The sequence below is a fragment of the Culex quinquefasciatus genome, chromosome 3, assembly GCF_015732765.1.
Source record: "Culex quinquefasciatus strain JHB chromosome 3, VPISU_Cqui_1.0_pri_paternal, whole genome shotgun sequence".
Classification (NCBI taxonomy): Eukaryota; Metazoa; Arthropoda; class Insecta; order Diptera; family Culicidae; genus Culex; species Culex quinquefasciatus.
Window position 1 is genome coordinate 142,495,961 of NC_051863.1, and position 23,371 is coordinate 142,519,331.

Genomic DNA, 23,371 nt, shown 5'->3' on the forward strand with positions numbered 1-23,371 from the left:
TTTTTATTTCAAAAAACTTTGAAATTTCAATGAAAATGTAAGTTTTATCAACTGAAGATAATCTAAAATGAATTTTTCTGCATTGATAATCAAATTCAGCATGATTGAGCTTGTCGGGTCCGGTGGTTTAGTGGTTAGCGTGGTAGCCTCTGAATCCCAGTATGGCCTGGGTTCAATCCCAGACGGACCCGGTGGCATTTTTCGAGACGAGATTTGCCTGACCACGCCTTCTATCGGATGGGGAAGTAAAACGTCGGTCCATTTGCGTAAAAGAGGTTTTGAGTGACTCACCACACATAACCTTCGGACGCCTAGAAATGAGCAGAAACTTGCAACAGAGACCACAAAAGACCCGGGGGTCGTTAAAGTGGATTACTTTGCTTTGAGCTTGTTTAAAATTTAAAGAATTTTTATGAAATTCTCGACTATGGTCAGAGTCAAGGGACATAAACTTAAAAAAATATTTGCAACGGCCTAAATTAAAAAAAAAAAACAACAACAACATTGCAAAGCAATTGTCAAGGTTGTGTAATAATTAACTGTTTAAAGAACTTTCCTTGGTCAAATCTAATTCCATTTACTTTCCAAGAGTCGTTTTGATGAAGTTTAATGAATATCGTTAATTTAACCAGGAGGTTGTTTGATCACATTCTGGGTCTGATTTTTTTTTTAATTCTCATTGTGAATGGACAAACAATTAAATTTCCGTCAAATAGTTGATTTTCACTGTTTTGTTTCACTGAAAATTTTCACCAAACCACTCCAGGGTGCTCCAAACTTTAATGTTATTTATACAAAAAGATGTGCAAGGATCTGGCCTACACGCCAGTGATGCTCAAAATAAACGCTTTAGTGGCCAAATTGCCTCAAGAATTGAATTTTTTGAAAAAATCTTTTTTTACAGGTAAAATCCCATTTAAAATTCAAACACAAAGCGCCAGCTCCTGTTACGTCCAATAGAGACTTCAAAATTGAGGCTGGTATGGATTTGTAATTTAAATATTTCATACCAAACGCCTTGAAAAAAAAACATCTCAAAATAAAACTTGAGCAACTCTCTACGAAATCGGCCGGTTTCGAACATTTTTATTTTTTGTATTTTTTGATTTGGCTCAAACTTTGTGGGGGCCTTCCCTATGACCAAATAAGCTATTTTGCGTAATTGGTTCACCCATTCAAGTCTCCATACAATTTTGGCTGCTGTCCATACAAAAATGGTATGTAAATATTCAAACAGCTGTAACTTTTGAGTGAATTTTCTGATCAATTTGGTGTCTTCGGCAAAGTTGTAGGTATTGTTGAGGATTTTTGAGAAAAAAAAAGGCACACGGAAAAAAAAATTGCAGATTTTTCAATCAACTTTTTTTTCACTAAAACTCAATTTCCCAAAATACGTATTTTTTGATTTTCGAGAATTTTTGATATGTTTTAGGAGACAAAAATCCGCAACTTTTGAGCCATAGAGAAACATGGTCAAAAAATCTGCCGCCGAGTTATGAATTTTTGAATAAATAGTGATTTTTGGAAAAAATCGAAGTTTCATGCAAAAACAAGTTTGACATTTTTTTTTAATGCAAAATTGAATTTGCAATCGAAAAGTACTTCACAGATTTTTTGATAAAGGGCTCCGTTTTCAAGATATAGCCACCGAAAGTTTGATTTTAGCGAAATATTTGCAGTTTTTCGATTTTTAAAAATAGTGACCATGAGTGACCATTTCTAAAAATATGTTTTTTTGAAAAGTTCAGAAAATTTGGTATAAAATTGTCAAAGAGACATTACAGATTGGACCTCGGGTTGCTGAGATAGAGCCGCTTTAAGAAAAAGAAACACGAAAATTGAAGTTTTTTAAATCTCACCAAAACAACCCACCATTTTCTAATGACGATATCTCAGCAACTAATGGTCCGATTTTAAATGTAAATACATGAAACATTCGTGAAATTTTCCGATCTTTTCGAAAAAAATATTTTTTAAATCAAGACTAGCAATTTAAAAGGGTCAAACATTGAATATTACGCCCATTCAAAATGCTAGTATTGATTTAATTTGTTTCTAAGTATTTTTTTCGAAGAGATCGGAAAATTTCACGAATGTTTTATGTTTTAACATTGAAAATCGGACCATTAGTTGCTGAGATATCGTCATTAGAAAATGGTGGGTTGTTTTGGTGAGATTTAGAAAACTTCAATTTTTGTGTTTCTTTTTCTTAAAGCGGCTCTATCTCAGCAACCCGAGATCCAATCTGCAATGACTCTTTGACAATTTTATAGCAAATTTTCTGAACTTTTCAAAAAAACATATTTTTAGAAACGGTCACTCATGGTCACTATTTTTAAAATCGAAAAACTGCAAATATTTCGCTAAAATCAAACTTTCGGTGGCTATATCTTGAAAACGGAGCCCTTTATCAAAAAATATGTAAAGTACTTTTCGATTGCAAGTTCAATTTTGCATTAAAAAATAATGTCAAACTTGTTTTTGCATGAAACTTCGATTTTTTCCAAAAATCACTATTTTTTTTCAAAAATTCATAACTCGGCGGCAGATTTTTTGACCGTGTTTCTCTATGGCTCAAAAGTTGCGGATTTTTGTCCCCTAAAACATATAAAAAAATCTCGAAAATCAAAAAATACGTATTTTGGGAAATTGAGTTTTAGTGAAAAAAAAGTTGATTAAAAAATCTGCAATTTTTTTTTTCCGTGTACCTATTTTTTTCTCAAAAGTCCTCAACAATACCTACTTTGCCGAAGACACCATTGATCAGAAAATTCACTCAAAAGTTACAGCTGTTTGAATATTTACATACCATTTTTGTATGGACAGCATCCAAAATTGTATGGAGACTTGTATGGGTGAACCAACGACACAAAATAGCTTATTTGGTCATAGGGAAGGCCCCCACAAAGTTTGAGCCAGATCAAAAAAAAATAAAATCTTTTAAAATGTTAGAAATGTCTTCAAATATTTGAAGAAATTTTAGCAAAATGTAGCTTATTCATAAAAATTATTGATTATCTACAAGTTATAAAAGAAGCTAAGTTACATGCAAGTAACAATTTCACAAGAAAACTGGCGAGTTTCATATGAAAATGTATTTAAATAATGAAGTCAAACTAGTCCTAAATTAAGCTGTTTACACAAGCTGATGTTTTTTGTTAACAAAATATGCTGAAATGGTTTACGAAGAACTAAACATATCAATAAAATATTTCAGACAATGTTTGTGTAAAGAGTAAGTAGTTAAATTCAACATTAATCTTTTAACAGTTTTCAAGTTGATAAGTTTATGATTGAATAATTCAAACATTTTGATTGTTTTCTGCACAAATCAAAACATAGAGAAAGGATCTTTTGGATTGAAATTTGAACAAGCTCCTGAATGCTCGCCAAAAAATCATTTTTGTTGCAACCTAATCTTATAAATGTTACCCACAAACTGACGAGATAAAGGCTAGGTATCAAGTTTTCCCATTTTCCTTAGAATTCTAAATTCTCTAAGCGTTTTCATTAGCTGGTGTGAGAATCAACTTTACTTACTCAGTATAGTCTTCTCGACCATCTCCAGAGTAAATCAGCAAATTGTAAAAAGGAGAAAAAACATTGAAAAAAATATTTTAATTTTATTTTGATACGAATTTTGGTCATAAAGACAAATTTGACAATAGATTAGTAACGGAAACCCCTGTCAAATGTCTTTTGTATTTATTGTTATTCTTTAAAGCTGCAAAATGCCCTTCTAATAAACAAAGCTTTTATAACTTCCAGTTTCAAAACCATTTTCAAAGATAAGACAGTGTTCCGCAATAAAACAACAAAAATGGATGATTACATTTACTATTTCCTAAAGCGGAAATTCTGGCCAGCGTCCAGGATGCACCCGGATGTAATTCAGTGCTGCCCTTTTACCTTTGGGCTATATCTCGATACAAATCCCTCTCCTCCCACTCGTCCCTTTCTTCCTAGTAGACTACATCGAAAACTAACATTCGAAGAAAAAAAAAATCAAAACTTGTGTGTATCAAACTTGTTTACTGGAATGCTGTTCGATGTGTTCGATATTCGCTATACCAACTCTCATCATCTCTTTCTGTATAACTGTGTGCGTGTATATTGTGTACATTTGTTCCGTTTCTACGTTTTTCTACCGTTTTTTTAGTTTCTTTGTTGTTCCATCATGTATCATGGTTCTATTTTCTGTTTATCTGTTGTTCAGTTATTACATGTGCATATTTGTTCACCCTCTGTGTGACAAAAGAAAGACAATCAATTGCGTGTGTGTATGTGTGGCGGTGCTCGCTCTCGATGTATCTGTGTCCTGATCTTAACACAGTTGTTTTCGTTTCAACACATGTTTAAATTCACAATGATTTGTCTAGTAATGGATTTGATCTTGATGAAACAGGTGAATATACATCACTAGATTTGTTCAGTAATCGATTAATTTGTTTAAAAGAAATCAAAGGCAATAAAACCAACACAACTAATTTGACACAAATTTTTCAACTGAAGAAAGTGCACGTTGGTGAAAAGACCAACATGAAACATAAATATAAAGTGGTTATTGTTTTATTAAATCGTTATTTCAACAATTTTTTAATCGCAGTTTTACTCAAAATCTAACATGTACTACACAGTAAAGAAATCATGGTTATATTACCTATGGGAATGAGTACATCTTTCATGTCAGAAAAATATCTTATTGTACCTCTAAACATGTGTAAACTTACCACTTTTCTGCCACTTTTTCAGTCTAAATTGAGGTAATATTACATCATAATAAATGTAATGTTTTTTTTTTTTCATAAAAATATTTTTATTAGGTCCTTTTCGGTACTGAAACCTGGTAAGGTCGATTCGGCTTTTGTAATACAAATGTAATGTTAAACCATCCTATTTTACACCCACCAAATTTACACATTTTTTACTGTGTTCGTGTAGCAGTGTATAATGATTTCCTACACTGAAATAAAAAAAGTACCAAATTCCTAAATTCTAGGAATTTTGCCACTTTTCCTTATTAAGTAATCGGGTTTTTTGGATTACTTAATTGGCACTATAAGAATCTTTGGCTTTTACAGAACAATATAAATCTCAGGAATCTATGGTAACCGTAAACTGGGATGAAACTGCTAGAATTTTAATATATTTTTTATATCTCGCTTACGTTTTCAAAAGGTTCTGTGTACAAAGGAAACCCATGGCGCATTGGTTGTTTTGAAAAAGTAATCTAGATATATTGTTCAACCGATAAGCTTTGATACAACATTTATAACAACTGAACTAAATCATACAATGTACTTGTACATGTTCTTTTTACAAACAGATTTTTTCTAATATGCTTGAAAAAGAAATTTCTTGAAAGTTTTCTTTATTCGGATTGACTTTTAAAATCACTGTGTTTCTTACAAATTGCCGCTTAAAAGTGAACATATTGCATTGATAACCTTGAGCTTGACATTTATAAACTAATTTTATTTGTTCTTAGTGGAAAATATAAAAAGAATTCGTGTATACAATACGTTTTACAATTCCAATATATGATAGTTGAGAAAACCATAACATCTTGAAATTATGTTAAAAATCCTATGTATCGTCGTTTTCCTAATTGAAGTTTAACCATGTTTTTGACTGTTCAACATTTCGATGCCTCTGTGCTCTCTTGTACTAAGCTGGCTGGTTTTCCTATCTAGTTAGCATAAGAGAGCACAGAGGCATCGATTTATTGAAAGCTTTAATTGTTTACCTTTTATATTTATCCGCTCATATTTATTTCATATTTTTTTATCTTGAGTAAAAAATCTTTAGCCCATTAATATTACCCCGGCTATCAAAGTTTTCACAGTTTACGGTACCCTCAGTTGCATTAAAATCCAAGAAAATCCTCTTTTAAAAAAGCAGAATGTACAAATTGTTGAAACATAATTTTTTTCTGATGAAAATTCAAAGTCTTACTATAAAAATGGATAGTAAAAAAGTTAGCATTTGAAATGTTTACATTTAATGAAGCATGAGGACTTTTTCATATAAAATTACGAAATAAGTTAAATCCCTTTGAAAAATATGTTTTTTTTTTCTTTGGTTGGGTAAAATAAAACATTTTTCTGACACAAATTCAAATAAAAATGGATTTGGTTATGCAAAACTAAGGCCGTTGCAAATATTTTTTGATGTTTATGTCCCTCAACTCTGGCCAAAGTCGAGGGGAGGGGGGGGGGGGGCAAACAAATTAAAAAATATAAAAATTGAAATCACAAGCGATGCTTTTAACATTTGAATGAAAAAGTGATTTAAAATGCATTTTACACCTGCCCAGATGTTTTGCAATCTTTAGTTTTCAAAATATCAAAGCACCTGTGATTTTTTTTTATCGAAAAAAAACTTTTTGCAGTACTGTACAACGGAATTTCACAAATAAAAAAATATAAAAACTTTAAAAAATATTTGCAACGGCCTTACTAGAGCTTGTTAAATTTATAATTATAAGGAATTTCAATTTGTACGACAGTTTGCAAACCGGCAGTGGCAGTGAGAATCGGCCAAGGTTATTTTTCACTGTGTCTGCAATATCTAAGCATCTAATCATCACAGTAAAAAAAATCATGACAGTATTACATCTAGGAATGTGTAGATTTTGTATGTCAGAAAAAAAAATATTTTAACTTGTAATGCCACATTTTTTAAACAATTTAAACAAGGATTTTTAAACAATAAAACAAACTTGAAGAAGTTGTTTAACTGTTAAAGTGGTCACAATCACACTTTAAAAAGGGGTCGGTTCATAATCTCGTTAAACTTGAAGTTTAAAAAACCAATTCGCAGATTGCTACCAAACAACATAACTTTGATCTCGATCCAACGTGCATACGTCTGCCTTCAGTGTTCCAAGAACAACGTTAGCACCACTTTAGCGCTCAAACGTACAATCCAGCAATCGAAATCACAACTCGAGCAGCACTGTAGAAAGCAAAACTCCCTCACCGTGTAAAAGGACGAAAACAAGCCCCACATATTGTACGGAACACAATGTCATTATTTGCGAACGCGTTTTTTTTTAAGTTTTATGCTTCAAGTCGTTCTCGTTTGCTCTACATAAAGAAATAAAAAAAGCAACAACAAAAAAAACACACACAGAGGAAAATCAAAATTTGAAGTTCGTTACAGAATTACGCGAAAAAAAGAAGCATAGCCAGCGGTATTGACGGTCGAGGTAAAATCTTTCTTTTTCCAGAAATGTTTCATGCATATAAGCAATATGGCGAAATATAAGTAAAACGTAAAAGTTACAAACACAACCAATCTGGTAACCACAGTTTAACCGTTGATTTTATTCTTTATTTTCATTTTGTCGCTTGTTTCCATTTTTCTTCTCCACTTGTTTCATTCGCTTTTCCTTCTTCACTGTTGTTTTCTTCGATTGATTCGTTTTATTGCCATTTTTTCTTAATTGTTTCATTCTCTCTCACACTCAGGCATGCAAGGCAAAATCGCATATATTTAGACAAATAAAGCTAGCGTATCACCAAACACCACCACCACCACGCTATAAAGGCTGGCTGCACTTTCTCTTTTATCCACAAGAACAATAGAGCTTTATTATGCAAACCAGCAAGCTCGCCGCAAGCCAAGTCAAATGAGCAGAAGAAAGCATTCGGTTTGAAAATCTTTTTTTCCCCAAAATAAAAAGGGATCGCTTGTTACTGTTTTGCTTGTGCTTCAAGAAACTAGCATGTATGCAAATGCCTTCACCGGCTATTTTTTTCGCATATATTTAAAAAAAAAGGCTTGTGATACAACGAAGACAATGGGAACTGCTTTTTGCTCCAGAATGAATAGAGCGAATTTTTGTTTGCTCAAGTTGATCCCAAGTGGACCCCATGTCAAATGACCAACAAACACATTCAAAGGCTTTTTTTGGGAACAATCTCTAACAAAGGAGAAACCCCTTGAATGTAGATGGTAAAATCTTGCAATTCTATCAGGCCATCCATAAACCACGTGGACACTTAAGGGGTGGGGGGGTTGGCGGTTGTCCACGCTCCATACATTTTTTTTTCTATGAAAATTGTCCACGATGGGGGTTTAGGGGGAGGGGGTTAAGATTACCAAAGAAAGGTTTTAAAACACCCAAAAAGCAAAAAAAAAAATGGTTCATCGGACCTTTAAAAAAAATAAGGACTTTCTCGTAGCTTCATTTTATTGGAAATTCGATAAACATGAAACATCAACAAGTGCATTTCAATTTTATTTTTTTACAGTTTAAATTTTTAAACATGGTTTTGACCAATTTTCCAATCATATTATTATTATTGTTTATTACCATCGTGTTTATCTTATTTTTATATATTCTTGAAGAGCTGTTTCTTGACAATGGTTTGGTTTAGCTTAAGTTTTTCAAAAACTTCCGGGAAAGACGATGGAGATAAAAAAAAATACAAAAATAGAAAATTGGTGAAAAATCACGTTTTAGGCCAGTTATGGAGACGCTGCATCTTTTAAGAAACAAGTTAGCTCCATAATCTCATGGAGATAGTTGTAGAGCACCTTTCAGAGCAAAGTGGGAACTTTTGGGAGTTGTTGAGGATCTGACTTTTAAAAAAGTTATTTTGTCACAAAACGTCTCCATTAGAGGGTGACGATTCTCGAGATTTTCAATTTCCCGGGAATCGAGAGTTGAACTTGGCAATTTCCCGGGAATTCCCGGGACCCGGGAGTTTTCTTTTACTACGCCAACAGTGTCAAAAATTTAAAATGAATAGTAATAAATTTGTTTCTTTTAAATGAATTCAGTTACTGTTAATTCATACTAATTCTATGAAACGTTAATTTAAGCAGCCTCATTGTTTTGACGAACTATATAAAACTTTTGATTTTTTTTCTGATTCTGCAAAAACAAAATCGTTTCTTGAGTTTTTTAAGACTTAAAATTGTAGTTTAAAATACTTACGAATCTTAATTCGCACTGAGTGATTTTTCAAAAGGTTCACAAACTTGTTATTAGATTTTTGTAAAAAACAAGCCTTACCCGACAAACTTCGTTCTGCCTTCTTTTCGTTTGTTGACGTTTTTAACTTTTTTGCTTATTCAGCCTCCTGTGATCAAAATTTTATTTTACGTAATTATTCCCATACAATCTGCGTTCGAACAAAACCATCGAAATTTTTTATATATATAGATAACTAATATACCGTCATCAGGGGTGACATTGGGTCTGGGGGGTGAGATTGGGTCATACAAATTTCCGCATTTTTGTATGACCCAATCTCACCCCCCAGACCCAATGTCACCCCTGATGGCGGTAGGTTATATATAATTTCCCATTATCGGGAATTTTGCAATATGATAAACAACGACTCAAAACAACAAATTAAATTGTTTTTTTTTTTGTAATTTTTAAGTTCAACATTAAATATTAATTGAAGAAATATTTACAGTTATCAGGAAAACCCAAATGTTCACAAAAAACTAGATTGGATTGCTTTGCTCAAGAGAAGATATGGAAATTGAACTTAACTTGAAAAAGCTTTTCGCTTTTACAAATAATTAGAAAAAATAATATTTGAAAATAAAACATTTGATTTCATATCTGGGGTGTAACTGCTAAATAATTTTTAAGGTAAATTTTGAGGTCCACCTTTTTATGGCTTCTCTAAATTATAGTTATTGGAATTTTTGACAAGTTAAAATTTACACTTTCCGAATAAGAAGATTAGAGAAACATTGGTTTATTCGAACTTGAACATCGAACATTGGACATTCAATGTTCTAAACAATTTTGAATTTTTCAAATGTTTTTCTGATCAGTTTAAATAATTTTATTTCGATATTTATAAGCTTAAATTTCCCGGGAGTCTCGACCGAATTTCCCGGGAATCGAGAGGTCCAAAAATGGTCAATTTCCCGGGAAATTTTTCCCGGGAATTCCCGCTCGTCACCCTCTAGTCTCCATTATCCCTCTTTTTATTAATTCTTGTATCGGAATTCAAGATTAAATAAAAAAATATAATTAATGCAAATCGGCGCAATTTCTAAAAAAAATAAATATTTTTTGTGGGGTTCTTCCAATTAACCAAAACCGTTATTTTGCAGCATTGTTTTATCCATTCAATTTTGTGTCTTCATTTGTGTCCTCAGAGAAATTATTAAAAAGTTTATCCTTTACAAAAATATGAAACCCTCTTCGTTAACAATTGATTTTTTTAAATGTAAAAAGACCACATCATCTTGAATAGTTAAAACACATTTACAACAAAATGTTACTAAACATTAATGTTAATAAAGTGCACAAAGTAATGTATATCGGAAATCACACAATTCAGTCAGATATTTGATATCGGAAATCACAGAATCAGTTGCTAAAGACCGATTAAAGCTTGAATTTGAGATTTTTATCTAAGTGTTACCGAAGAGGTCAACATATTTGAATAATAAACAGTATATAAAAAAAATATTTACACCCCTTGGGCACTATGCACATTTAGTGATGAAACATGCAAACAATTTAAAGTTTGACAAAAACCTAGTACTACGTTTTGTTCGGAAACTCTTGCCAAACATTTTGCTACAAAAAACTCATGACTATTACAAAAAATCAAAAAAGGTTTGTACACCTTTCGAAAAATAAATATAAATAAAGTTATTTGTTGACAAATCACCATAAATCCAGTCTCTCAACCCCAAATATGCATCTTTGACTGATTAAAAAAAAATGGATTGAATAAAAAGTTTACTAACTACTTATAAAAGTTATATAAAAGTTTATAAAACTCTAGAAAATCTATGTAAAACTTATCTAAACTTAATTGTGCAAACTTTTAATTTTTCTAAGTGTTAATATATTACCATAGAATTGCTAAATAAACATTTTGGAGTGGGTTAAACACCGTTTTGGGGGTCTTTGTATCGATAGTCTTGATTTTTCGTTGGAATTTCGTACCGAACCCAGAATTACGTCGTCGGAAAATCCACCGACATCCGAACTGGTCCACGATTCACAGGTCATCTTAGGTGCTATCGGAAAGAGCATAAAATTTCCGATCTTTTGATACCCAAACAACTAGATTTTCTATTAGAGCGTCCAATTTCCCGTCCCAGAAATTACCGGGATTTCCCGGAAAAAAATATTTCCCGTTTGCTGGGAAATTTGAAAATTTCCCGGGGATTCCCGAAATTCAAGCGAAAGTAAACATTTTCTTAACTGTTTTGAACCATTTTTTTTAAATGTACAGTTAAAAAATTATAGATCTGAATAGGATTTTATTAAATTCAATGAACTGTTAATTTTGAATAAATCAGATGGTAACAAAATTTAATGTAAAGATTATTTCTAATGATATTAATTTCTGAAGCTTTCAACACCGAAAAAAGATCTTGCTTAGTGAAAATAATCTATTATTTTTTTAAATAGTAATTGGTGTTGTTTAAAAAAAGACATTTAACACCTCCACCAAAACAAAACTGTGATATTTTTTTTATGTTTTTGTTTACCATTATCAAATTGGATGAAAATTGAATTGCAACATTTAATATTTCATATAACATTGTGCAAGAAGAATTAGTTCAAAACGTTCAATAGTATTCAAGACATATTAATTTGAGGTGAATACTGCATGAAGCACTAAGTGTTGAAGGGATAATTACGAAATAATGGAAGACTGATTGGGGAATGATGTTTATAAATAGTATAATTAAAATCATCCTTTTGTGCAATGGGAAGTTATTTAATAAGCCGAAAATCATGTGACATAATAAAACCATCAAAAACATTGAAAAACTATTTCGTATCGTTTGAAAGAGGTCCAAAGAATGCAAACATATTTTATAAACTTGCTTCAAATATTTGAAAACATTGAGTTGTTTCAAGTAATTAAACACGAGAAGTAAGATAGTAAGATTTGCAAGCAAAAAAAAACTTTACTATTTTGTTTAAGAGCTGAAACCAGTATGACTAGTTCTAGAAAAGATATCTTAATCAAACTCTCTCAAACTGGTCTCAGAAGCAAGTTTTCAGGGAATTTTATGATCTTAGAATATGGAATATCCACTGTCCAAACACTTCGATAAAATAAATACTTCTCATCAAAAAACACCAGAAATCATTTTTTGACTTATTGAACGATTTGAAACACAGCTTATCAAATTTAAAAAGTTTATAATTTTTCAAAAAGTTGTATAATTTTTAACATGCAGTCAAGCTATTAATTGATCCTCACACTTATTTTAACCATTAAAGTCGCAGTCCCATACAATTTTGTTGCAAAATAGTTATCAAAACCAAGATCAGAACAATTTTCAACAAATTTAAAATTTCCCGGGAATTCCCGGGATTTCCCAGAAAATTTGTTGAAAATTTCCCGTTCCCCGGGAAATTTGTAACCCCGGGAAATTGGACAATCTATTTTCTATATAACCCACGTTTTTAAATACCTAGGTAAAAATGTTGTTATGGTTTCATTTGAGCAACCTACCAAAAAGGCCAAAAATGTATGAAAAATTAAGACTTTCTATAATTTTCGTTTTGGTGGATAAAACTTACTTTTTGCTCAGGTACTTTGCTAGACTTTGCTATTGCAGACCAAATTTTTAAATCCTAATTTTTGATTGAATTTTAGTTTATAAAACTCAGTGTTGGAATTCGAGTGATAAGAAGGAAAACTTTGCTCACTCGCGAGCGGGAAAGAGCACTTGTAGTACTCGCGCTAGCCGTTCGTTCAAAGTAATTATATCAACAGGAAAGATTAGTTTGTAGAATTCGGGAGTGAATGACCATATATGGGTTAAAGATCCCCTAATATAATCCACCACTAACTTTCTTTGTGAAATCATTTGGTTTTGGCTCGAATGTTGAAATTTCATCAAGCATCAAAAATAACAAATTATATAAGTGATTCTGACCACCGTACACAGCAACCTGTTCGATTTCCGTGAAGTTTTGATCCAAGAGGTAATTTTGGTCTAAGATCATGATTCCAAGTTCTTTTTGATACCTCGTGACTGTGGGATAGTACGACTCCTTCCAGTTTGTTGTATTTTATCACTAAGGCACGATATTCAACGATTTCTAGCTCGAAACCGTGAAAAGATAGAAGTTTGGTGTCATCGGATTTTTATGTAAAACTGGAGTCCGATTTCATTGCGTTTTTTTTTTTTTGCTAAAAAACGTTTTGCAATGATTTCTAGCTTGAAATTGTGAAAAGATCGACATTTTGTGTCAACGGACTAATTACTTAGGAGTTCTACGAATATGTAATTTTATTTTCCCTGCAAAAACATAATATTTTGTTTGCCATTGCCATTTTACCGTAACTTAACAACAATGTGAAAGTATTTGATAAGACAGTTAAAAAATACTGTTTTTTTCTTTTTTCTAATTTTATGTGTTCCACTATCAGGCATTCTCCCTTTCTGCTCGTATGTGCTTTTCAAGCTTTCCTCCAAGATGTGCGGGTGTGCTCGACACAAAAACAAACACACACTGCACAGCTTCTCAAAAAGCTCTCCTCTCTCCAAGCTCTTCCCTCAAGTGCGGCACACATAAACACTCTGACCATTGTCGATTTCCACCGCACTTGTGGCTAAATGTATGCATTACCTTTACCTGGAAAACAATTATTCAGGGCTTTTAGCTTTCGCCTTGAAGCTTTTGGTGTGTGTCAGTTGGACTGACCGTGAGCAAGATGAAATTGCAAACACACACACACACTCATATTATCATAACTATCATCATGTGCTCCATTCTGGGGAAAGTGCTTCAAAGCAAATGCAAAGATATCACTTTCGGGGTGCATTTGCTGGCAGCACAACTTGCTGAAACGTTGCTCGAGAGAAGTGCATAATGAGTATATCATTTCAGAATGGAAAGTGAAATAAAAATACACATACCGAGAAATCACTGCAAGGATTTTTGTTTTTCGATGGTAAAGCAGCAAACATTCCATTCTTCCGTAGGATGTTGTTTTGCCATTTCTCGTTTGTTTGGACTTTGAAGGAAAATTCCCGGAATGTTTCCTCCCAAAGCACTCGTAAACAAATTATATCATGTTTGTGTTTGTATCTGGTTCCAGTGCAATTAATCGAATACATTTTGATTGGAATTTATTGAATCAGTGTTCTCAAGTTGGAAATAGACATATGTCGAACTATTTCTTCAGCAAACATCCAATCTACGGCAAAATTAATGTTTTGATCATAATTCTGTTGATTTTTTCTGAAAGAGTGGCGGCTTGTTACACGAAGCTCACCCACATCACCAAGTATTTATTTGGATAGTGTGAGTGAACTCCGTGTAAAAAATTACAGTTCGTCACGGAATACAAACTAAAAAGTGACCAACCATTCAGTGGGATTCAGTGTATTGCATTTTTTCCGTTAATTGCAGCTGAATACCCAGTTATTTCTTACTTTAAAAAGAATATATTTTTTCTTAAATTGATGCAAATATTTTTAACGTTAACGTCCCTCGACTCTGTTGGAGGGGAAACACAAAAACAAATCAAAATTAAAACTTCAATAAGACATGGTTTGTTTTTGTTATGCAATACTGAATTTTAAAAAAACTTACTTTAGGTTAGAAACATTGTGCTTCATCTTTATTCGAATATTTTACAATTTTTTTAAAAAATGATTACAAATATACGATAAATTTTATCAATGTATGAACATATATTTTGTATAATGTGCAATTCATTACTCTTAAAACTTCTTTGATTTTTTGATTTTTTGAGACATTTTGAATCCATGCATAATATTTACAACGGATTTCTTCGAGAATGATGAATTTTTCTTTAAAATTTTAAAAACTTTTTCATGACATATAAATAAAAAAATACATTCCCGACTCGATTATCCGAAAGCCTTGGAAAATAAATCATTTTGAATAATCGAATCTTCAGAGAATCGAATCACATGTTTTTTTACCGATGCCTTATTTTTTATTGTTGAGTTTTGTTATTTAAATCAAAATTGAGAAAAGAAATCAAATTTCTATCCTTCCTTTAAAAAATGTTAAATAAAAAGTATTGCCAAATGCTAATTCATCATCACAGTTATGCTTCTATCCAGAATTTGCAAAACATTAATTAATTTGCAATTTTAATGCAGTAACAAAACGTAATACCGTCAACTGGGGCGATTCGGGACTTTAGTCTAAATAGGGACAGTAGTTTTTGGAGCACTTAAAAGCTTGAAATTTGGAAAACGATGCACTATTTTTGTTGTTATGTGCCCGCCTTCTATCAGAAACCAGAAAACTGTATAAATATTATGCAGCAACCAACCTAAAACAACTGTCCCAATTCGCCCCATGTGTCTCGATGCGCCTCAGATGACGGTACAATGTTTTGTAAATAGTTTTCAATCGGTTGTACAAGTGTTTGAAATTTTTAGCAATGTATTTTTTGCTTTCATATATTAATTGAAATTTCCATTGGAATTAACTTTCCATGGAAAAAAACTATTTTTTTTTTGGGGTTCTTGATTCATTTTTCAAATTTTGTGTGAAGCGTAATGCTGTGCTCATTATTCTCTATTTTTTTTTAATAATTGCTGAATACCAGATAAGTTAAGAAAAGCAATAAAAGGTTAATATTTTGAAATAGATTGTGAAAAAATTAGTGTCCCGTTTCAGCTAAATATACCCAAAAAACAAACTCTAAAAATCATCTTATATGCTCACGGGATCACTTTGTAAAACTGGGAATGATGAATTCACTTTTAGTGAGTTTAACATTTTATTTTAAACTTATCTTTAATTGAGGTTTTTTTAAATGATGTTTCGAATAGTTTACTTTTCAATGGTAAAGATCAAGAAGTTGTAAACTAAGCAGACCGGAAAAATAAAAAAAAAACAAATAAAAATGTGATAAATACTCATTTCATTAACTCTTTAAATAAAACCCGAGATTTCCTCGCGGCATTCAAAGTGTTATAAAATACGTACATGTATGCGAACAGCATTCATCATTCAAAAGCTCAGCAAGTGCTCAAACTGTGCTTTTAATGGGGAATAAAAAATCACAGCACGCTTTCAGTATTGATTCATTTTCCCGCAAAGTGTGATGCTTGCTCTTAAAAACCTATAAAAAAAGCCCATCACTATTCACGAGCTGCATTCATCGGCCGTCAGCTTCTGCTTGCTCCGCTCTCCAGCCAGACTCGGCAGACTTTTGATGCAACTGAATGAATTATTCCGCCATAATATTTTGTGTCACACACTCATCTACAGCCAGCTTTCGAAGTGCTTCTGGGGTGTTTGAATTTGTCGATTCGAAGGCTGACTGTTTAGTGTTCACCCATTATGGAATGCCGCATTTTCGTTGTATACTTCCTATATTTACATACCAAACTAATTCTCTCTCACACTCAAACACACACCCTTACACCATCTTCGCCATTTACTACAATTTTACGTTAATGGATTACGACACGGCCTGAATGGAATCCTTTCAACGAGATTATCGTTTTTCTTCTTCTTTCTTTCTTTCTTTCTTTCTTTCTTTCTTTTCTTCTTCCGACGTTTCTTCCTTGGGTGAGGGTGGCTCAGGTTCCCGAAGACCAAGTTTAGCTTCGGTGCACAGCACAACGTCGTCGGTTCGGAGTTACAGCATGCGGCGGTTCGAGCAGGAAATCCACCAAAAGGAGCTGCGGCAGGAGATGAAGAAGCACCTGAGTCGGCTCCAGGAGCAGCAGCAGCTGCAAAAGATCAAGCCGAACATCATCATCGGCGACGTGATATCCTGCCCGATGAACAAACCGATCCTGACCACGCCCAGCCCGATGACGCCGAACTCGATCGACGACCTGCTGCCGTCGGTGGACGAAACGCAGGAGGTAATTAAAAAACAGGGTTTAAAACAGCTTTTCAAATGAGCATTATTATTTTCTAAAATATGCACAAATCTTCTTCAAACTCAGCTAACAAAATTAAAATATTTGAATAAACATTAATTGATGAGCAATTCTAGCTCAAATCTGAAATTTTTCATGTACTTTTGTAACCGACCCTCTCTGATTTCATCGAAACTTTTTAGACATGTAATCCTAGGTCTATTTAAGCCATTTTTGTGTTTTTTTTATTATTATTATTATTATTTTTGGATCAGCTTGCTTGGTTGCATAAGCGTCGCGACTCCTGCTTCAATCTGCAAGTGCTGCCAGAAGAGAGTGAAGAAAATGATGATGTTTACAGCGGCGGTGTTATAAATTCTGTAACATTCTTAATATTTGACGAATCTTTTCGCACTCTTCGGCAAAGTTGTTCCCTGGAACACGGACTATGAGCTCATGAGGTTTTTGTGGTTTTTGGCAATTTCAATGACAGATTTGATTTTTCAGTCTCGAAAATATTTTTACCGGAAAAAATCTCATAGAAAGCCCGTCCAATTTCCTACAAGTTTGTCTTCGACCGTGTTATACGATGCAACGGCTTCGAGATACAGTAATTTTTAAATTTCAAAATCAAAAAAAATTAAATAACTTACGCCCTTCTCAACTGTCATTTTTGAGTACAATTGACTCCATTTACACAAAAATGGCTTATATAGGCTTAGGATAACATTTCTAAAAAATTTCGTTGAATTCAGAGAGGGTCGGGTACAAAAGTACCAGAAAAATTCCTGATTTGAGCTAGAATTGCTATAATACAGTCTTATTCTAAAACCCCCAAAAATTTCTTTAAAATAAATCAGGAAGAGATAAAAACTTTTTTATAAAACTTTATGTTAGTTAAATTCAAATTTTACTTAATTCAGCCGTGGGTTCTTGCACCTTTCCTTACATTTTAATGATAATTTTCTCAAAAAAAAAGGCAAGGTGATTTCCTACGTCAATTTTTAGCAAATTTACCCAGTGCTCCTTAATTTTGACAGTGTTGCCAAGTCTTCAGTATCTATCTCACACAAATTTCGGGTTTTCTCTTCTCTTTTCCCGAGATTTGCCGAAACTCAAGCACAAGTATATATATGAGCAATTCTCGCTGAAACCGTCCCACTAGATGCACATGTTCTCAAATCGTTACGGCAATGTTCTCATTCGATTCGGCGCACCAAAAAACCATAAAAACAACCTTCGAACCAATGAAAATGTCAGCCGTTAGCCACCTGTAAAGAAAAACTTGTTTGCAACAATGGATTTTTTCGAAAAAATTCCCTAATTTGGAGAAATGATATCTCCCAAAATAATGTAACATCAAACATCAAAAAGTTATATATCGTTGGAAAGGTAATCGTGAGGGCTTTCTATCGGACTTTGATAAACATTTCAAAAATTATATTTTCAAGGGTAATTTTCAGGGTTTTTGGGAAACTAACTCTTAATTTTGAATTTTGACCGTGTTCGCAACCACTTATCATTACGCAACCATTTTCATTCGAAAGATTGGACGATTTTGCATAAAACCAACTTGAGAAAAGTAGTGTAATGAAATAGTTTTTGTATAGTTATTTGCGGATGAAAGAAATTGGTCAAATTTCTGATAAAAATAATCAAAGCTCAGACTTCAGAAATGAGCCTTATTCACAGGCAAAACAAAGCAGGATTGTATTTGAGCCGAATGTACAGTCATCTGAGGCAAATCTGGACATATAGGATGAATAGGGACAGCTATTTCAACTATGCTTTAACAAATCAGATCATATTTTAAATATTTTCATATAAAAACATACATAAACAAACAAATTTCTAAATTTTAAGCTTTTAAGTACTCTGAAAACTAATGTCCTCACTTAGACTGTAGTCTCGATTCGCCGCATTTCACTGAAGTAATTTTGTATGAACAGAATTTGTTTTGGGAAGGTTTGTTTTATTTGTATAACCTTAATCGTGCACAAAAAAGTGCATAGTTGAAATCAATATTTTTTGATCAAGTTAAAATTTGATGGCGCTGTTAATACCATCAAAACAAGCAAAAAACTCGATTTGCATCCGAATCAGACTACGCTCTTTTATTTGACAACACCCCTAAGTTTCGCTTTTTTTACAAATTCTGTTCATAAAATACTACTTCGCATGGAGTCAATTTACTTACTGTCCAACCATTTTGAATCAAAAAAAGTATTTCAAAACAAAACAAAAATCTCGACACAGAGCTTCCGTCGGTCAAGCAACAATACAAACGTTCTCTGATCTTTGCCTAAATGACTGCCAAGCCAAAAGAAGGAATGATCATTTTCTAAATTTTGTAAGACTCGAAGTAATAGCTCACAGAATATGATTTTTTTATATATTTTTCAAGTTTCGGCGCTAATTTATTTATTTATTTTTATTATTATTTGGATGAAACTTTGTGGGTACTTTTTCTATGACTAAAGAAGTCATTTTGCATCAATAGTTCATCCATGCAAATTTTCATACAATTTTGGCAGCTATCCACACAAAAATGCTAAATCTTGAGAACGATAATCTGAACGATTTAGTGTCTTCGGCAAAGTTGTGGGAAGACAATAAAATGATCTTTTTAACCTTATTTTTTGCAGAATCTCACTTATCTGTTTGAAATCTATATCCGGATCCATCATCGTTGGATATGTAATCGAAAACCTTCCAAACGAGTCTAAAAGATGGATGATCTGGTAACCGTGTCTGAAGTTGTGACCACTTAAGTGTTTTTATAAAGTTGATCTTTTGGAAAGTGTTAGATAACAGAAACTGACAGCGTGACAGCATTGAGCTATGGCACAAGTTGGCAGTGTTGCCAATTTTCAAAGAAAACACGTTTCTTAAAAAAATATTGACATTATTTTTAAATGAAAAATAAATGTGCAATCGTAAAGAAGCTAACACAAATCTCCGTATCATGTACCGTTTCGAGTTATTTCCACTAAAAATTGATTTCATGACAAAGTTTGACCATCTCTGAAATAGTAGTTTATGCAACAAGTTGCAAAAAGATGATTTTTCCAGCACGAGTTGAACATTTATCCAACGAAGTTTACCGAGTTGGATAAATACGACGAGTTAGTTTATGCGGAAATCATTCCTATAGATCTAATTCTTAAAATTCCCCAAAACTATCTCAAATGCATCACAATCCAATCTTTTTTTTTTCATTTCATTCCAGTTTTCTCCTATCCTTAGCCAGAGATCTGTTAGTGAAAGTACGTGCGGCGGCTTTGACGGCCCTTGTAGCTCCACGGAACTGTTAAAATAGTAGAAGCTGTTGTAATGCAAAGCAAACAAACAAACAAAACTCATACCCAAGTGCAGCCCAATGTGAATCCACACACACATACACACAAACACGAACACATAAACACGTTTATACATCAAACAGAAAGTTAAGCAACTTGAGCCATAAACAACATAAAACAAAAACATTAAAACCATCAAAACACTGGCGAAGGACACAAACCTAGTGGCTATCATCATTGTTGAATAGACATTTTATGGAATTTTTAGATAAGTTACTATCACTTAAGTACGACATTTATATAGTGTAATTACAAAACAAAAAAGAAGAAGTAAAACTAGTCGCGATAAAAAAAAACCAAACAGGACAAAATACGAGGAGAAAATGCTACTGTGGCTGAGAGGTGGTAAACCAATCGATAGACCAAAATAATCAAAAAAAAATAAAGATGAAACAAACCAGCATGGAAATCCGAAAGTGAATCGAATCGATTTAGATCTCGTTCCGAAAAAAATATTAAAACAAACTATAATAGTATCAGTTGACTGATAGGAGAAAATAAACCCCAGTTCCAGGTTCCAACGAACATATTTGAACAAAATTTGCAGATCCTACTAATCTCACAAACACACACACTCAAAGCAAAACAGAAAATAAACAAAAGTTATATCAGAAAATTTGCAGTATTCTATCAAACCACTACATAAGCAATAACGTTCAGCATATGCGGAAAAGAGTAAACTCAATAAAAAAAAATGCTCAACCCAGTTCTAATTGCAGTCGTTCTACTTTGTTTAGGTTTCGTGTAGCTAAAACAGAGTTGAAAAATAGAGTCAGAACTAAACGATATTCTTATGACAGAATTTGAGAGAAAAGTACAACGCATTCTTCACAAATTAAGAGATCGCAACGCAAAACTTGACAGCCCTAAAATTGAAGTTCATCAACGGTGTTTGCCTTGGAGTTTATGTTAAGTACAAAATACGGCATTGGATAAAACAGTTTGTTTTACTGAATTATAAAATATCTGGTATTCAAATTCTTTTTCAAATATTTGCGTTATTGCCAAAACGGATTTCTCTGCGTGTAACAAAAAGCTCCAAGGACAAACGGCAAGTTCTATATTCTCTAGCAAATGAAGTAAATTGAAAACACACATTACAATGAAATAGAACTATTGCGAGTTACGTAACAGTTGACACGAATTTCTAAAACAGAAAAAAGTAATTTCTTACAGGCCGTCAACTAAAAACTACAAAGTTTAGCAACAAAAAAAACACACAAACTGATTCGATTTAACTCTTACCTACAGGAATCAATACGCGTAGGCGTTAAGACACACATACAGACACAAACACAACACACACAACACATGTAGCATTTTCTAATCCTTAGGCAGTCTCCGAGAGACACTTCTAAAAAACGCGAATGCTAACGCTACACACCAATAAATTTGTGTTACATTCAGCCAGATGGAACATTTCAGTGGGAAAAGAATAAAATAAATGGCTGACATCGATGGAGTGTGAGCAACTGGAAAGAGCTTTTCGTTTGATCAATCGTGAAGCTGCTTGTGTGCACTGGTAAACTGGTACAATTATTATAATCATGGTGACAATATAATTATGGTAAAAACACTACACTGGAGAGCAGCGATGTTTTTTTTGCAGTTATGCGATGGCGATTGTTATTTGAATTGTTGTGATTTTTTTTTCATACCCCAAAAACTCATGTAGTAAATCTATAAAGGTTCATTTTAAGAATTATAACTACACTTCAAAAATAAAAATCTAGTTTTCAGTTCTAGAAGCCATAAATTAAATAAAAATTCCAATTGCAACTTATTTACCTATACATTTTTCAATTCAATAAGTTTTTGAAAAACGACTTTTCAATGTTTTTTTTTGTATGATTTTGAAACTTATTCCATCGATTTCTTATGCCCAAATTAGGCGTCATTGGTTTATCAATACAAGTCACTACCAAACTTGGTAGCTGTCCATAAAAAGTGCTATATGAATGTTCGAAAACCCGTATCTCGAGAGAGGATTTTCTGATCGATTGGGTTTCTTCGGTAAAGTTGTTTCAGAACAAGAACGTTTCAGAAAGTTTCAGAAAAAATTAGTAAATGCGTTTATTTTGTATTTTAATGCTTAATTTTTTATCACAAAACTAAATTTTTGTATCATTATAACAGTGTTTCTGATTGATGGCAAAATTGTACTAGAATAAAAATAGTTACACTCTGAATACAGTTTACTATTTTTTTTATTTCGAATTTTCAAACAAAGAAATGTTTTGAGCAAATAACCATTTTATCAAAATTCTTGTTTTTGGATAAATCTTAGATTCCAGAAAATGCAATTTTTTTTAAATGAAGCCTAATTTAAAAACAAATCTAAAAGTTTCCTTTATTATTAGGTGTAAAATCATATTTTATCATCATACCCAAGAGAAATTTTGATACCAAGCACCATTTCAAGATACAGCCCATAAAAGAAAAACAAAGAGGTAAAATTAGATTTTCTCTAAATCACCAAAATATCATCGAATTTCAGAGAAGCTTGGTCATGACTTGTACAGGTTAAAAAGTAACGTATGTAATTAATAATAATATTAGTTGGATTTATCTTTAAAACAGTTCACAATATCTAATTTAATATCAATTGTTTTTTCAATTGCAAATTTGATTTAAAATCTTAAATCAAGTAAAAAAATGCCTCTACATTTGTTTTTCTTACATTGTCGATCTGACCTTTTGGGGATGAAATACAGCCTTTCAAAGAATCAAAATTAAGAAAAATAAATAAATTATACACAATTAGCCCTCATTCTTCAATCGACGATTTCTTTAAAATTATTGATCCTTTTTATGTTAATATATTGTTGATGCGTTATATTCCATATTTCGTGTAATTCACTTTAAAAAAAAACAAAATATCTTTGAACCATGACTTTGACACGCAGTTAAATTCCCTTTTTTTTGCTACGTGGTTTGTACAAAAAGAAGGTTTTTGGGAATATTGTTTTCCAATTAATGACATCCAACTTGGATAAATACACGCGCTTTCAAAAACAGCATGTACAAAACAATATTTGATTCATGCATTCTAAATCGAGATTTTGTTGTTTTTCTAGAACAAACGTGGCCGAATAGTTGCCATTTCTGTAGAAAAGACCTGGACACACTACGGACGGTTTCCATACAAGCAGGTGGGCAAAAATCAAAATCATTGGTTTAAGTGATTA

General features: G+C 32.5%; 1 protein-coding gene across 1 annotated transcript in view; it reads left to right on the plus strand.

Moving 5' to 3' along the window:
• LOC6038416 overlaps positions 1 to 20,440 on the plus strand; it is a 61,376-nt gene extending 40,936 nt beyond the window's left edge. The window contains exons 6-7 of the mRNA XM_038266322.1: positions 16,541 to 16,827; positions 20,054 to 20,440. Of these exons, the coding sequence (XP_038122250.1) occupies positions 16,541 to 16,827; positions 20,054 to 20,143 (377 nt within the window). The 3' untranslated portion in view covers positions 20,144 to 20,440. The remainder of the gene's footprint in view (positions 1 to 16,540; positions 16,828 to 20,053) is intronic.
• The last annotated feature ends 2,931 nt before the right edge of the window (positions 20,441 to 23,371 follow it).